The following is a 15130-nucleotide window of genomic DNA, read 5'->3' as shown; positions in this document are numbered from 1 at the left end:
TATATTTAGAATATGTCTGAAATGGGCCACGAATCTAAAATATAATCTTTGTCAATTCTTAAGATAATATTGCAAGTCAGGAGAGTGGAAATACTGGAATGGACCACACAACCTGAAGTCACTTCCGTGGCATTAAACACTCTCTTTAACCTGGTAGAGCCGGTCCCTCCTGCTAGCTCTCACATACCCAACAAACTCTTGTTTTGTCACGGTCGCAGCTCGTGTCACGATAGGTCGACTTGTAGCGATTTTATCTCTTTTAGTAGTTTTCCCTCGTTCTTGAAAAGGTTAACTGTGTCGGCCATGTTGGTGTTGATGAATGTATTGTTTGGGCCACTGAGTGGTTTCACACAGAGCTACACTGACAAAAATAATGCCATCAAACTATTATTTGTCACTCAACATTAACTACCATACTTATTTACTTTCCACACCAGACGGTCGCCATGTCGGTTGTCGGATCCTCGACTCTCATCAGCCACATTTCCAGTGACCAGTGAGAAAGACGGTCCACTCCGGCCTTGCACCGGATGACTGGCAGTTGGCAACTAGCAGCTACTGATATACATACGTTTATCTCGAGAGCTGGTGGGAACTAAAAGTGACCTATAGAGAGATTAGACTTACTTTTACCAGGTGCCAAGTGGCACGACGCCACACGGGTGATAATGTTGCTCCGTGCCAGATAGATGAGTAAATGGGCGACTGTTTGCTAACGTGCTAACCTCATCAGTGTTGTGCTTTTGCTATGCTGCCTCCAAATAAATGCAACAATTAGATTTCATTCATCAAATTTAAGACTTTTTTTGTTGCTGTTGCTCTGAGGTGGCTTTCACAGTCTGGGTCCTTCACATTTCGTACTTCCTGTCAGAGGATTGAAGACTTGCATCATCTTTTATAAAACTACCCTAGAAAAAAACCTACCTTGGGTCTGTTTTTCCAGCTGATTTTATTGTAGAATGACAACATTGTATTCGATTTCTGTCCCTTTAATCGCCTGGTATTAGCTGTTTTACTGCTATGGTTTGTATCATTTCAACGTTGAATCATCGTGTCACGCAGCTTGTAACTTAAATCATTATTAAAGCACCAAATTAAGAGCCCAGCTCATCTCTTGCTGCTCTCAAACATGATGTATTCTTTATTGCCCCCTGTTGGAGGTCGATACAAGCTGCAGCCGCTCCTTCTATGTAAACTCACGTCTGAATAATGGAGGAAGGTCAGAATGGAAGTAATTGATTTAATTTGCGCACAGAACGAGGAATTGATCTGTGAATAACGTGCTCCGTTTATGGTTTGGTGAGAACGGTGCTGCTCTGACCTGGATTCATTTGCTTCACAGCACAACCTCACCGTGCGCTTCGTGGAGCAAATATAAGGCGTTTCCGCGCCACGTCGCCCCGACGTGAAGGATTTAACTCGGCACAATATGTTTAAACGTGCACACGCGCTGAGGAATAATCACACCCGGCCAAGCGTTAACCACACCCACATTTTCTTTAATTAAAAACGTCATGATTTTTCAAACACAATATGTACATCTCTTTCGTCGTATGAATCGATAGAATAATTCAGTACGTTACAACATATATACATACAAATGAGTACAATTCAAACCATCGTGAAGTGGTTTTCTAGTCATTTTCAAGTCTGTTACCTCAGCCTGAGGGACCTGAACACTGAAGTCTTCTCATGAAAGGTTGACGCCCAGCACATCTGATGTGTTAGCACCCCCTTCAGTTGGATCGCTGTGTTGTCCAATGTTTACAGTGCTTCTGCATTAAGTAAGAAAAATGCCCTTGTGCAGTGAGACAGAGAAAAAGAGATACGGGAGAGGATTGTAAGATATGAAGGCTTTTAAAAATCTTAGAAGCAAAGGTGAGCCAGACAGTAGGACTTTTATTTCATATTGCTCTGTATCCAGTCTTTGAAGTTGGCTACGTGTGTGTAGACGGTGTACAGATCAGGATTACACTCCCCTTGGTCATAGCCAAAGCTCACCAGTCCCAAGAGTCTCCACAACCCTTTGTGCTTCTGTTTGTTGGCGGTCTGGTCCTCGGAGAGGGCCGCGAGGACAAGAATTCCCCCAGTGTCAGACGGACATATGTTCGAGGGCACATAGTCAGGCTTCTGGCTGGCACAGAGCATATTGTCTGTGACGCTGACTGGCACGCCGTTACGAGCATACTGCTGCTCACACGGGACCACGTCCGCAAGGTGGACGTGCCCGACCCTCGCCCTCTCATCGGGACCCAAGCTTGAATCTGTCAGCGGAGACCAGCCTGTCACGAGCCCTTGTCCTGAGGTCACCTCTTCTCCCTGGCTGTCTGAGATGCAGAGGGGCGTCACTTTCTCCCCGATCCGTGCTTTGTCCAGTAACTTGACCACAGCGATGTCAGAGTCGAGAATATTGGGGTCGTAGTTTGTATGAACAGCGATGGAGGCCACCTACAGGAGAGAGAGATGGATTTACTGTGCAGGTGTGGTTAAAAAGGGATCACGAGGAGGCGTTATCTCCAGGAGCTTACCCTCAGGTGTTGCAGACCTTTACTGTCCCTGCGGTCGTCACGGTAGTGCTTCCCCACCACCACCTTGATCTTGGCTGCATCCAGGGGATACACCTTCCCCAGTTCTGTCACACAGTGGGCTGCAACAACCACACTCCTTTGGTTCACCAGAGCCCCGCTGCATACCAACTGCCAGTCGGAAGCCTGATTGAGGTTGCCAGTTCCTGCTCCACTGTCCTTCTTCAGGGACCCTGCCTGGCTGTCTGCCTTGGTCACCTTTGTCTCAGCTCCGTTGGTGGAGCGACGGTAGATGGCTGCCAGCCAAGGCCAGTGAGCCTCCGCTGGCCTCTCTGGGTCAAAGGTGGGGTGCTTCCCACACACTGCCAAAGGGGAGGTGACAGGATGAGAGGACAGAGAGAGAGAGACTGTGTCAATACCGAGTGTTGTCCGTGAATCTCCTTTCCCATCAGACAGCTTTCATTTTAAACACGCACATAAAATTGATGCTTTAAAGGTTGTCTACCAGAATGCAAAGCAGTGGCATAGATGGGGGAACATAAAACAGCCACACAATCAGGTGAAATGTAAAGGAAATCCATTTTCTATATTAGATATTATATATTTCTTTATACAATGTTATTATTTTTATTTAAAAGGTTTTAGTTAATAGTTAACAATGCCCTTAAAAGTTGCTTTAAGATGATCATAAACACATTTACAACCACTTTTATATAACTTTACAACAGACTATAGACTCTTAAGAATGTTTTAAACAAAAGCTTTATGAGGTTCCGAGTTTAAAATGACACTGCGTGACTTTTAAAGTAATCCTGGAGAAGAAATCATTCCAAGACCGTCAAATACAAATGCTTTGGGTTGATGGTTGGGTTTCTGATTTCTGGTTGGGTATTTGACGACTTGGGCATGAGGGTTAGGGATGGATAGATGGATGGATGGATGGATGGATGGATGGATGGATGGACGAAAGAGACTCAAAAATCAACTATCTTTCTGCGGAAAGTTGTGAAAGCTAAGGATCTTTGTTGCTTTCTTCAAAAGGACAAATGTCTACGAACAATGATGGCCTCTATAAAAATGTTTATGAAATGCACCGTGGGTGATGAAAACATCTTAATCCTGATGTCATAACCAAGTAATAAGTAAACAGACTTACAAGAGACTTAAGAAATGTGTTTTTATGCCTCTAAGCTGCCCGCGCTACTTTGTGTCACAATACTGTCAACTGCCTGAAAAATAAATCTCCCTTCAGTGTTGCTGACATTGTTATTAACGTGGGCAGCAACCCTTTTATTAAACCGAACACAGCTCACTGACCCATTTAATATCTTTCCAGGTGGGTATTAAGGGAGGCTGTCCGAGACGTTTTTGTGATTGCTGCAAATAGTGATTCAAGTGGCAGGCAAACTGTGCACGGAGAGGAAAGTCTCTCACATGAACTGTCGTATCAAGAAAATGAAGAACTATTCTAAAGTTGTTAAGCTTCAAAGAGGAACACTGTGTGGAATATGTCAAGGCAACCTTCGGTGTTATTGGATCAGAATTCTCCTTTTTGCTACATTATCATATCAATGTGAAGGTAAATACAAAGTGATGTTTGTATACAGAACTATTTAAATTAAAAGCCATGGTTTACTGACCCTTCAACATCATCTGTGAGAAATCTGTCGCAGCGTTAAAACTTTTGACATTCTCCAAACTAATTGCTTTTACTTCAAATGTTGTTGTTGCTGCTGCTGATGAAGAAGAAGATTGCACCGCTGATTACAGCCTGGAAGACGCCTTGTTTAATCAAAGATGCTGATCGTGTAAAGTCTCATTGCATCTATCTCATAGCTCAGATGTAAATGTCAGCCACTAGCTTTTTTATCTTAGTAGCTTTGGGAACCTTTACAATGTCGTAATGAAGAAGCTGACAACGTATTCTTCACTGTCATTAATTAGAGGCTGGGATAATATTTTGTCAACATCGCTCCACTGCTGTCTGAGTGACCACATAACAATTTAGTATCACATATCATTGTTGAACTGTGGGTGTAAATCACTGTATTAAAATGTGTGTCAGTGTGTTTGCTGTGTGCGAGAGTCGACAGACTGAAAGACCGGTGGTCCTCTGCTGCCCTCACCTGGTGAACAGGACACATGAAGCCCGCTCCATTTCCCAGTCTTCAAACAAGTGCGGCGGGAGCTGCCAGAGTGTTGGTAGAACTGAGAGGCGCACTCGTACTCTATATGTGTGTAAAGGTGGTGGAAGCCCTGGGGCAGCTGGGAAAGCACTACAGGGCCTTTAGTGGGGCCGACAGACTGGAGCTGTTGGCCGCGCTGAGAGGAGTAGAGCTTGTGCACAGGTGTCTTTCTGATGTGAGAAGCAGAAGCCAGATGTATGCAGACATTACCCCTTAGGTTGAGTGGGCAAATATGAGTGCAGAAAAAACATCCTGTATGTACTTGTATGACATGCTATGAACCATAACGCATCGGTAAACATACCTGGACGGTGTCTGAGGCGGAAGGACTCTCTGTCTAACCAGCTCTGACACTTTGGGCTCCCGGCAGGCTGCAAATAAATACACACATATATGAACACACACATAAGACATACAAATACAACACACATCAGAGTCCCATTAGCATCTGCAGTGATTTGAATGAAGCTGCTGTAGCTGGAACAGTGACTGTAATGTCTTTATTAACACTTAAAGCAAACTTTCGCAAAAATGCACCCTTGGCTTTTTTTGTGAATGTACCCGAGTCAAACCTTTGTGTAAAAGCATAATCACAACGAAAGAGGCACTTTTACCATATTTTCATTTTCAGGTCAAACTCATTTTCAATGGAGTGCTACGGGCACTTTTACCATAGCATCAAATTTTTTTAAACAGTAAGAAGGCTCAACACAACATGAAACTTTGCTGGTAGTATCACCAGGGTCTCTACACATGAACACGAGCATTGAGAACATTGTTTGTGTACACAGAGTTTACTAAAAAGAAGGTTTTTGGACAACTCACGTTAGCAGTTGCTTGTTCCACTAGCCGCCTGAGTGTCGATCTCCGAATGCGACGTAACATGGAGGACAGTTAAGGTGGACCGCTAACTGTCTTCCGGCAACAACTATCCACCCGTGATCTCACGTGACTTTTCCGGCTTTTTATTTTAGTATCGTTTCTTATATGAGGCTCCTTTTTCAACTTCAAGGTCAATATTGTTTTTTGCTAACGACAAAACAAGCGTTCCACCTTAACTCTCCTCCAGGTTACGTCACATTCTGAGATCGACACTTCTCCACTGGCAGGACGGCGGCGAGCGGAACAAGCTACTGCTAACATGAGTTGTTCAAAAACGTTCTTTTTAGTAAACTCTGTGTACACAAACAATGTTCTCAATGCTCGTGTTCATGTGTAGAGACCCTGGTGATACTACGAGCAAAGTTTCATGTTGTGTTGAGACTTAGTGTTTTAAAAATAGCGATTTTGATGTTATCGTAAAAGTGCCCGTAGCACTCCATTGAAAATGAGTTTGACCTGAAAACGAAAATATGGAAAATCTTAAAAGTGCCTCTTTCGTCGTAATTATGCTTTTACACGAAGGTTTGACTCAGGGACAGTCACAAAAAAAGCCTAGGTTGCATTTTGGCGAGAGTTTCTCTTTAAAGGAAGAATTCAGTGCATTCACAAATACACTTATTCGCTTTCCTACCAAGAGTTGCACGAGTTAGATAAACGCCACTCTCACGTCTACATTAAATGTGAGCCGGTTAGCTTAGCCTAGCATAAAGACTGGAAACAGTGGGCACCGGCTAGGCTAGGCTCTGTTTGGGGGTGAAATAAAATCAAATTATCAGCACAGAATTCACAAACAAAGAAAAAACCTGAATTGAAAAAAACAGCTTTAGCGGTTCAGGTGGATATTGTTGCCTCCAGACAGAGCCAGACTAGATGTTTTTACCTGGTTCAGTCTTTATGTTAAGCTACACATAAGCTCAACTGCTGGCTGTAGTTTCATATATGAATGTTTGAGTCTTCTCATCTAACTCCCAGCAAGAAAGTGAAGTAGTATTACCTGAAAGAGTTTATTCAACAGCACTGGAAAAAAAAATAACATTATGTGCCTGCTGTATAACTAAAGTTTTTGCTCTGCCTGTTTAATTCACAAGACGAAGCCGAGCAGAAGGAAAGTTCGACCACTGACCTCTTGGCGAAGAGCTTGAAGAACATCCGGACCGAAATCCATCAAGAACTAATTAACATTTACAGCTCCAGACTGATGGATTATTGTACTGAAGTAATCCTTTGCCCACTAGCATTTAACTTTAGCATTTGTTTAGCATTTGAGAACCCTTTACTTGTCTTATATTGACAAGTTTGATGGGCTGAGGGAAAAGAGAGAAACCATTGATCCCTTATTAAATATGTATTCATTTTCTGATAAAACAGTGAGTCTGCTGTACTGTGTCTGTACTTTGGAAACTCTTTCGATGGTAAATATTTCATCTGTGCAGTAACCGTTCCCAAATTTGCACCACATGCATACCATCGACTGACAACCAGCCAACATCAATATCTCCAATTAAAGGTGTAGTGTGTAGAATAACATTCATAATGATGTTTTCATTAGTGTATAATCACCTGAAACTGTGTTTTCAATAACTTAGAATGAGCCCTTAATATTTACAGAGTGAGCGGATCCTCTCTCCATGTTTCTACAGTAGCCCGGAAGGAACGAATCAAACACCGACTCTCGAGAGGGCCTTTCATGTTTTTGGCAGCTGCCGCGGGGCTTTAAATGATGAAAAAAAAAAAACAGCATCACTACACTGACGGTACCTCTGACACAGAGGGGCTGTTTGCCACTCCAGGTACCATCTGGCTGGCAGGTTCGTCGGGCATCACCGCTGACAGCGTAGGAGTGGTTACAGAAGAACTCCACTGTTTCAGGCTCCACCCCGGGCAGCGCCTGGTGGTAGCCGTGGTAGAGGCGAGGGAGAGGAGGGCAGCTTTTCTCTGCCGGAGGAGGATAAAGAAGGTGAACACGAAGGAGAAGGGGAAGGGGAATAGGTGTTTGTTTAGATTTTTCCTCAATGAGTCTCTTACCAGTGAAGCTTTGGTTGACTTCTTTCTCCTTTTCTTTTTCCTTCTCCTCCCGCTCCCTCTCCAGCTCCTCCTTTGTTTTCTCAGCAGAATCCTCGTCTGTGTTGTCCTCGTGAATTGTTGGTTTTTCCTTTGGCTTCCCGCTTTCCTCACCTCCCGCTCTGTACATGGTGTACTGTGTAATGTTGACTCTAGTGGGGATGATTTTCCTCCCGGCCTCTGGAGAATCTATGCTATTGTTTTCTTTCTTTGTGTCTTTTGTATCGTATATAACCGTGTTGTTCTTTGTCATTTCCTTTTCAAATATCTCCACTGTGTTGTCGCCCTCAGTCACGACCGGTCTCAGCTTGGTGTCGTTAGGGCCGACTTTATCCGGATCTCGTTTTCCATTCACCTGCTCCTCTTTTCTTTCCTTCTCTTCTTGTCCTTTGTCTTTTATCACAACTATTTCTGTGACATCTGTCTTTCCTATCTCCAAATTTGTGTCTTGGTTGCCTTCTTCTTCTTCTTCTTCTTTCTCGGGTGGCTTTGCTACCTCAGGTTCTTTATTTTCAACTGTATTCAGGCTGTTGTCTGGGCCTTGACTATCCACTTTGTCATTGCTGCCTCCACTGGGCTTCTCTGACCCAGTATTTCTTTCCTCTGGCTCTCCTTCGCTCCTGCCCTCAGACTTAGTTTTCTCTGGAATGGTATCAGTATATTTATCTTCTCTGTCGACTGCTGTTGCGTTCTCTTGCCCGGTGTTTATACCTCCCCCTCCAACACTCTCTTTTTCTCCAGCTGTGTTCTCTTGACCTTTCTCTTTAGTTTTGCTGATATCTTTGTCTGTGTATTTATCTGTGTCTGTCTCTTTTGCCTTGTCCTTGCCCTTTTCTGCCTCAGTGAGAGTATTATTCACTGTGGATAAACAACACAAAGACAGATCATTACTGAATTGTCAGACAGAAGCTGATTGCAAATTATTTTTGTTCAAAGCTGGCTCGTCATGCTGAACGGCTCTGAGCACAGACTCATTTTCTGATCGATTATCTGTATAATAGTAATGTAAAATGAACTTTGCACAATTTGCACTGACTCGTCCATTTGTATCTCTAGGACACCGTGTCTGACCTTGGGTGCAAACAGGAGGAGTCCCACTCCAGGTGTTGTTTGGGAGGCAGGTTCTCTGGGAGTTCCCACTGAGTTCATAGGGCTGGTTGCACATATACTGCAAAGCGATGAGGACATCATTGGGTCCATAGACCAAGAAGTGGTCCCCATGTGTTGGCTTGGGTGGCAGACTGCACACTCTTTCCACTGGCACTGGAAACAGAAAGAAAAAAAAAAAACAGGCTTTTTAGAAGTTGCCCCTCTGCTTTTGTCCACAATCTGCACCATCTCTGGAGCAGTTTGTTTGGAATGTGGAGACAAGCAAATGACTTTTTCCCAGTTCACATCATTATCCTACCACACTTTGGTGCAGAGGCACTCCATGTGCCGTCTCTCAGGCAGATGGCGGAACGAACGCCTCGCAGTTCGAAGCCGGGGTCGCAACGGAAAGTGATGCGTGCCCCCGAGTGATGGAACAAACCCTCCGTGGATCCATGGGTGGGCACTGGAGGCCTGTGGCATCCCACCACTGAGTGGAAATACAGGCACGCACATTTTATTCACGCACACATGTTGTGTTATTTTCCTGTTTTATAACCGACTGCTGGGCCGTCCAAATTTAGACGTAAAGAGGATTTAGGAAGCATCTCCAGCATTCCTCAAACATCCGTTTATTGCACCTCCCTGCTGTAAAAGACCACACACACAGAGCTTCAGTGAGTTAATTGCCTTCTGCTGTTTGCAGGTCAGACAGGTAGCGGAATAAACAAACCTAAATCTCAGCTCTCAGACTCATTACTCTTGATTTAAAAATGCCCAGAGCTTTAAAAGCATAGCCCGCTACCGTAGAGGCTCATTAATGAATAATTTCACCCATCGTGGTGAAGTGTGAACAGTTCACAGCGAGACTTGAGCACGTGGCTCGTAAATAAGGAAGAAATAGATGCAGTAAACGAGCTTTAGTCAAACTGTTCAATTTTCCAGTGTTGTAAAAGTGGATTTTATGAAGTGGGGAAGTGGAGAGTGGTAGTAGTGGTGGAACACTGTGTGTAACCTTCTACAAAATAACAGTATCCATGTCATAAAGGGCGCAATTATCTCGCAATTCATTTAGCGTTCGGATGATCTATCTCTATCTTAAAGGCAAACTGCAAGTGTGACAGAAACGCTGCGGTACAGGACCACAAGTGAGTTCAGAGAAACTTAAACACACATGTTAACACTAACGTTATCATACCATTACAGCACACTCTGCGAGATGATCCCTCGGGAGGTTTTTTCTGTGGTGTTGACTTTAACTTAGGTCAGATCCCATGAAATTCACTGTCTGTGGTTTTATAGCTCCAAACCGAGGAACCCTCCCTATAATCTGGGCGTTTTTTGCCTTACGGCGTTTTCAACCTTGAGTCCTCCAGGGGAAGAAGAATGCTGTTGGCCAAAGCAAAAGTGGGAAAGTAAACTGTAGCTGACCTCCTCTGAATATGTGTTTTCTTTTAAAAACAGAAGCATCCCGAGGTGTTGCGGCGAGCCTCGGTTGCTTGTTTTGGGCCTAAATGATCCATCCGTCATGTCGGATTTTGTGGACGGATGTAATGAGATGAGTCTGGAGTTATTAGGCTGGAATGCTTATGTAATATACACAGCGACACATACTGTAAGTGCATCATCATTCCTTTCATTAATGACTTGGAAACTATGTTGAAACGCAGCACAGAAAAAGATTAAACTGTTCCAGACAGAGAAATGAATAAGGGGAGAGAGAAATGATTTTTCTCGAGTTTATACGATAACGTGTCAAGATTCTCTCATACAGAATGAGTTTTAGCTCGGGCTTACAACAGATGACAGGTTGATTATTGGAGCCCTAAAATACGAACGATGTCAGGTTCATACTTAAAATTCTCCGGCTGACTCTCGGGCAGAAACGCGGACTATATTTCCTCCGCAAAATGTCCTGACATTACTATTCCAGCTCTCTTCCATTAAAATTAACAGCTGAGGATTCCTCGCGGGAATACAAATGAATGCACACTGTGTGGAATGAAACTCGTGCCTTTTTTTATTTTTTTATTTTACAGCTCTCTCCTCCAATGGAAATGCTGGCTCATGTTACAGAAGTGAAATTGTTTCACCATCCGTTTTATGGACTCAAATTTAGCCCTGAAAAAGACACCGTAAGAAAAAAGAAGTGAGTGGGGTTCAGGAAGTCTGTTTTTGCGGGATCTTTAGGGAGGCGTATTGGGTATGAAAACACAAGTTGGGGTCCAGACACCTATAAATAAAAGACCTTGCAGGCCAACCACACCCTGATCGGGTCGTGCCGCACATGACGAAGTGGAGCTCTGCCAGTGTGTTTGAGCAAAACGACCTCATTGGATTTCAGGTGGGTATCTTCCTGTCATCTTACCCTTTAATTATCTTGCTCAGTCAGTTCCTTCAGCGCATTTATCTGTCCACAGCAGCATGAGGTCATGCGTTAGTTGGTCGGATGCTGCTTAATTTCATGCAAAAATCATTTCTAGTTCTCGAGAAGTTGGTTGACCTAAACCATAGATGAACTGAAAGGAAGGCAGCTGGCCTGAACCAGGTCCAAACCACAGACTTCTCCCTTGTGACTGTGAATCACCGCCTGCCTTTGGGCAGCAACAACAGCAAAAAAAAAAAAGGAAGAGGTCAATTCCTGATAAGTTTGTCATAACTAGGTGTGTCTGATTTCAGTCGGAAAAATGACTCAAATAACTCGGAGCTTTCGTAAGTGTCAATACAGTAATCCGCGTGTTTTTCAGATGCTTAAGAAATGGAAAATTCAAGTCATGCCTACAGCGTGTTAAGACTGACGAGAACCTGCAGGCACTTTTTTTTCTCTTATAGCCATTTAACCCCCAAAACACCTTTCCAGCGTGATCTCACTCTGAAGGCTCAGTTATGTTACAGACTCACCATTCTCACACCTCTCGCCTGTGTAGCCAGCCAGACAGGCGCAGTGGTATGTATAAGAACTGTCCAGGACACAAGTCCCATCATGCAGGCAGGGAGAGGAGCTGCAAGCTGTAAACACACAAGCGTGCGAAATTAGGTTACACGAAGAGATGTTGTGTTTATTAGCAGTGTAATGATTCGACGTGTATGCCAAAAAGGAATGGCTGTCCTCAGCAAGGCTACATCAAGGGATTCATATTCAAAGCTGGCACCGTTTAAATGTCAATGTGACTTTCCATCTCTGAATGTGTGTTGGCATTTCCACACAGAGAGCCCCTGTTTACTTTTACTAGATCTGGCTTAGTCGCTGGTAACTTACGTGTGTGTGTCTATGTGTGTGCGTCTGCTCGGGGATGACGACATTTCTGGAAAGTAGGACATTTTGGTCGGTCCTCGCTCTCTCAACGGGCTGTTAGCAGGCTCAACAGCCTGATGAAGGCTTTTGCCGAAACATGTAGCTGTCGGTCATGCACTGTTAAAGGCTTTTTATGGCACGCTGGCCTGTTGGCGCTTTGGAAACTTCTCTCCTGTTTGCATTTGTTGAAGCCCTGAAGAGCCTCTTTGTTCATTGAGTGTGACCTTACAATTGACTTTTTATATACTGTGTGGAAAGCAAACACACTCTATTTGGGCTCTGGTTTTGGACTAGGGCTTGGTTTTGTGTTTAAAGATATAGTGTGTATCATTTATGCATTAAAGCACCAAAAAAGACCAAACCTTTGCTATATATTTTATTGAGTTGTGCACTGACATTTACTTAAATGTTTGTTTGTTTTTTTCTGTTCAAACTAGTTAAGTTACAAGTTAATGGAGCCTGTTTCTAGACCTCCCAGCGAACGTAATAAAACTTCAAAACATCGGATCATCATTGAGCATTTCTGCCTAATCTAGATTAAAATTAGGATAAGTATTTGGGATGTGAGGTAGGACGTTCATTATGTCACCAAATAAAGAGGTAAAAACACATAAATAGTCGTAGCAGCAGTGTTTCTGTTGTTGTTAAATGATACTGTTTATTTGACCTGCCTGAGCTCTCCTGGAAAGTCGCGAAGAATCCGTCAAAGTTCTTGTAACCATCAGACACGAAGAGTATGTGCAGACTGTTTCCAGAGCTCTGGACTGGGGCAGGTCTGTTGTTCCCACAGAACCGACCGATGACGCGTGAGTTGATGCTGTCGCCATCTCGGACCTCCACGTAGTCGTAACGACAAGAGGAGTGAAATTCCATACTCAGCATCATAAACCTGTTAGAGGAAGAACATTGACAGAAAATTTGACGAATAAACTAAATGGTGTTGAAAAAATATATATATATATATATATACATTTTTAATGTCACAAAGTCAGCTTTCACACATTGGAAATTATTTGTAATGTTGCAAAGCTCTGACCCACTTTACGGGTATGCTGGTGTTTGAAGCTGGTGTTTTCGGGGTTGTAAAACTTTCCGCTGTGGTTCGGCTGTGTTGGTGTTTTCCTGGACTGTGTGAGCACCTGTGTTCCCTGGCAGTGCCACGCCAGCTGGCATCATGGCACCAACGTTTTAAAATCTTCAGCCAGCAAACAAGTAATGAACAATAATGATTGCTACTGAATACATTACCAGCTGCTGAAGGTGATTTGGCCAACTATTATAATGCTTGCTCTTTTTAATGGTGTGTGAAATGTGTCTCATTCTAACCACCGCAGCAGTTAAAGTTATAGATTGATGTCGCTTTGTTTTTGTGTGTGCATAACAAAGAGTACTGGGGGGGCTAAGCTGTGCGCAGCAGGAAAAAGATTAAAGGGAAAAACGTAACCTGAGATCAAGGCTACGACAGGTATAGGCAAGAAAGACCGCGTTACTTCTGCATGCAAATACTTTGCAGCAATAAACACGCGAGTTCAGATGATAAGTTTAGATGTAGCACAATAATTACTGATGCTTTGTAGTATCAATAAAACTGTCTGCACACTAAGAAACCCAAAACAAACTGATGATTATCTGTTTGGCTTTGTGGCCTTGGCAGTCTTTAGAGATATATTGTGCCTGTTCAGCAGATTTAAGTTCACATATGTATGCCATAACATTTATGTAATGGCAATAATTACTGCTGATGAACAGCGTTACCGTCTAAGTAAGCATCTCCTTATTTCAGATCAGCAGCTGTTAAATGTCTATAAAACTACTTGAATTTATAGGTAATGTGTAAACATTTCCAAAGCACGCTCAGTGTGTTTAAATATGGCCAGGGCATCCAGAAGGAGTTGCTTTAGGGCGCGTTTAAATTTAAAAGGGTATGATAACTTTCAGGAGAAATTTACATTTGCTTTCGATTCTTGAGCTGTCTGGTTGAGTCGCAGGCAGAGTGTGACATTGAGACGACTGCCAGCTGGATTAGGGAAAAAAACACAAAGGAGTCTCCTTTCCCCTTCCTGCCGATTTCAGATGTAATCTCGTTGGCCTTACATTGGAACGGACATGAGGGACTGATGAACTTTATACAAGACACTGGCTTGCTCCCAAATCCTTTAATTTTACCCTTTATCACAGACCCTTGAGTCAGGGAAGCTTAAACTAATGAGATGTACAGTAATGCTAAACGTTAGCCTGCAGCAGCTCCCGGCAATTAAAGCCAGTTGTACGTTTGTTGGCTGCGATGTGAACGTATATCGCGAGTCACCGTAAAGACAGAAACTGGGAGGCCCAGCCAGCAATTTCACTCGGGCCCAGACATATAACTTTCCATTGGTCTATCGTTGAGCTCGGCAGCTCTTTTTCATTAAGGGATTTTGTTGGATTTGTGTCACCAAGGACATAAAAATACGACATACAAATATCCGTCATCCCTTTATTGTCTTTACAGAACGGAGTCAGCCGAGCAATCTATGCATTTCATAGTTCACGGTAGTTCAGTTTAATGCATAGCATAAAAAATACTTGGAATGATTAAATGTATTTTCATGCACACAATAAACCATTATGGTATGGACTGCATGCTGTCCTCATATCTGACTGTATGGAGCTTTTGTTGCTTCTAAAACCCCCGTGCAAATGCTCGCCTGTAAAGGGCTGCATGTGTAATGGAGAAAATGACAGAAATAGAAAGTTATCACAGGATTGAAAAGTAATAACATTCCCCCCCAAAAAAAGGGGATGTTGTGGTTTCCAAACCGTGCTGTAGACTTGCCATCCGCCCATGACATACATCGTGCAGAAATATCTTAACTGACTGGAAATTTGACTGAAGCAGGCCAGCCATTAATAACTATTACAGATGGACCATGAAGAGCCTAAAAACTGATGTTTTAAAGCCTGTAAACTGTATTTCAGCACGTTCTCATCCCCAGGTTGTCGAATACTGACATTTTGTCAGACACCTCTGCATCTCATACAGATGTACAAGGTACCTTTTAATGTCAATACGAAACGCACTGGGCATCCAACAAACCCTGATATAACTCATC

At 43.3% G+C, this 15130-nt stretch overlaps 1 protein-coding gene across 7 annotated transcripts in view; it reads right to left on the bottom strand.

The window, feature by feature from the left end:
- Positions 1-1478: 1478 nt before the first annotated feature.
- pamr1b (peptidase domain containing associated with muscle regeneration 1b) overlaps positions 1479-15130 on the bottom strand; it is a 68308-nt gene continuing 54656 nt past the window's right edge. For 6 of the 7 annotated variants that reach the window (XM_030424788.1, XM_030424793.1, XM_030424789.1 and 3 more), the window contains 10 exons: positions 12710-12927; positions 11645-11752; positions 9063-9233; positions 8726-8917; positions 7619-8512; positions 7352-7528; positions 5016-5082; positions 4652-4881; positions 2529-2887; positions 1479-2448 (listed from right to left, as the gene is read on the bottom strand). In XM_030424788.1, coding sequence (XP_030280648.1) covers positions 1900-2448; positions 2529-2887; positions 4652-4881; positions 5016-5082; positions 7352-7528; positions 7619-8512; positions 8726-8917; positions 9063-9233; positions 11645-11752; positions 12710-12927 — 2965 coding nt within the window. In that variant the 3' untranslated portion in view covers positions 1479-1899. The remainder of the gene's footprint in view (positions 2449-2528; positions 2888-4651; positions 4882-5015; positions 5083-7351; positions 7529-7618; positions 8513-8725; positions 8918-9062; positions 9234-11644; positions 11753-12709; positions 12928-15130) is intronic. The other variant, XM_030424787.1, reaches the window with a different exon arrangement.

Source organism: Sparus aurata, chromosome 8 (genome assembly GCF_900880675.1).
Source record: "Sparus aurata chromosome 8, fSpaAur1.1, whole genome shotgun sequence".
NCBI lineage: Eukaryota > Metazoa > Chordata > Actinopteri > Spariformes > Sparidae > Sparus > Sparus aurata.
This window is presented reverse-complemented; position numbering and strand designations above follow the sequence as displayed.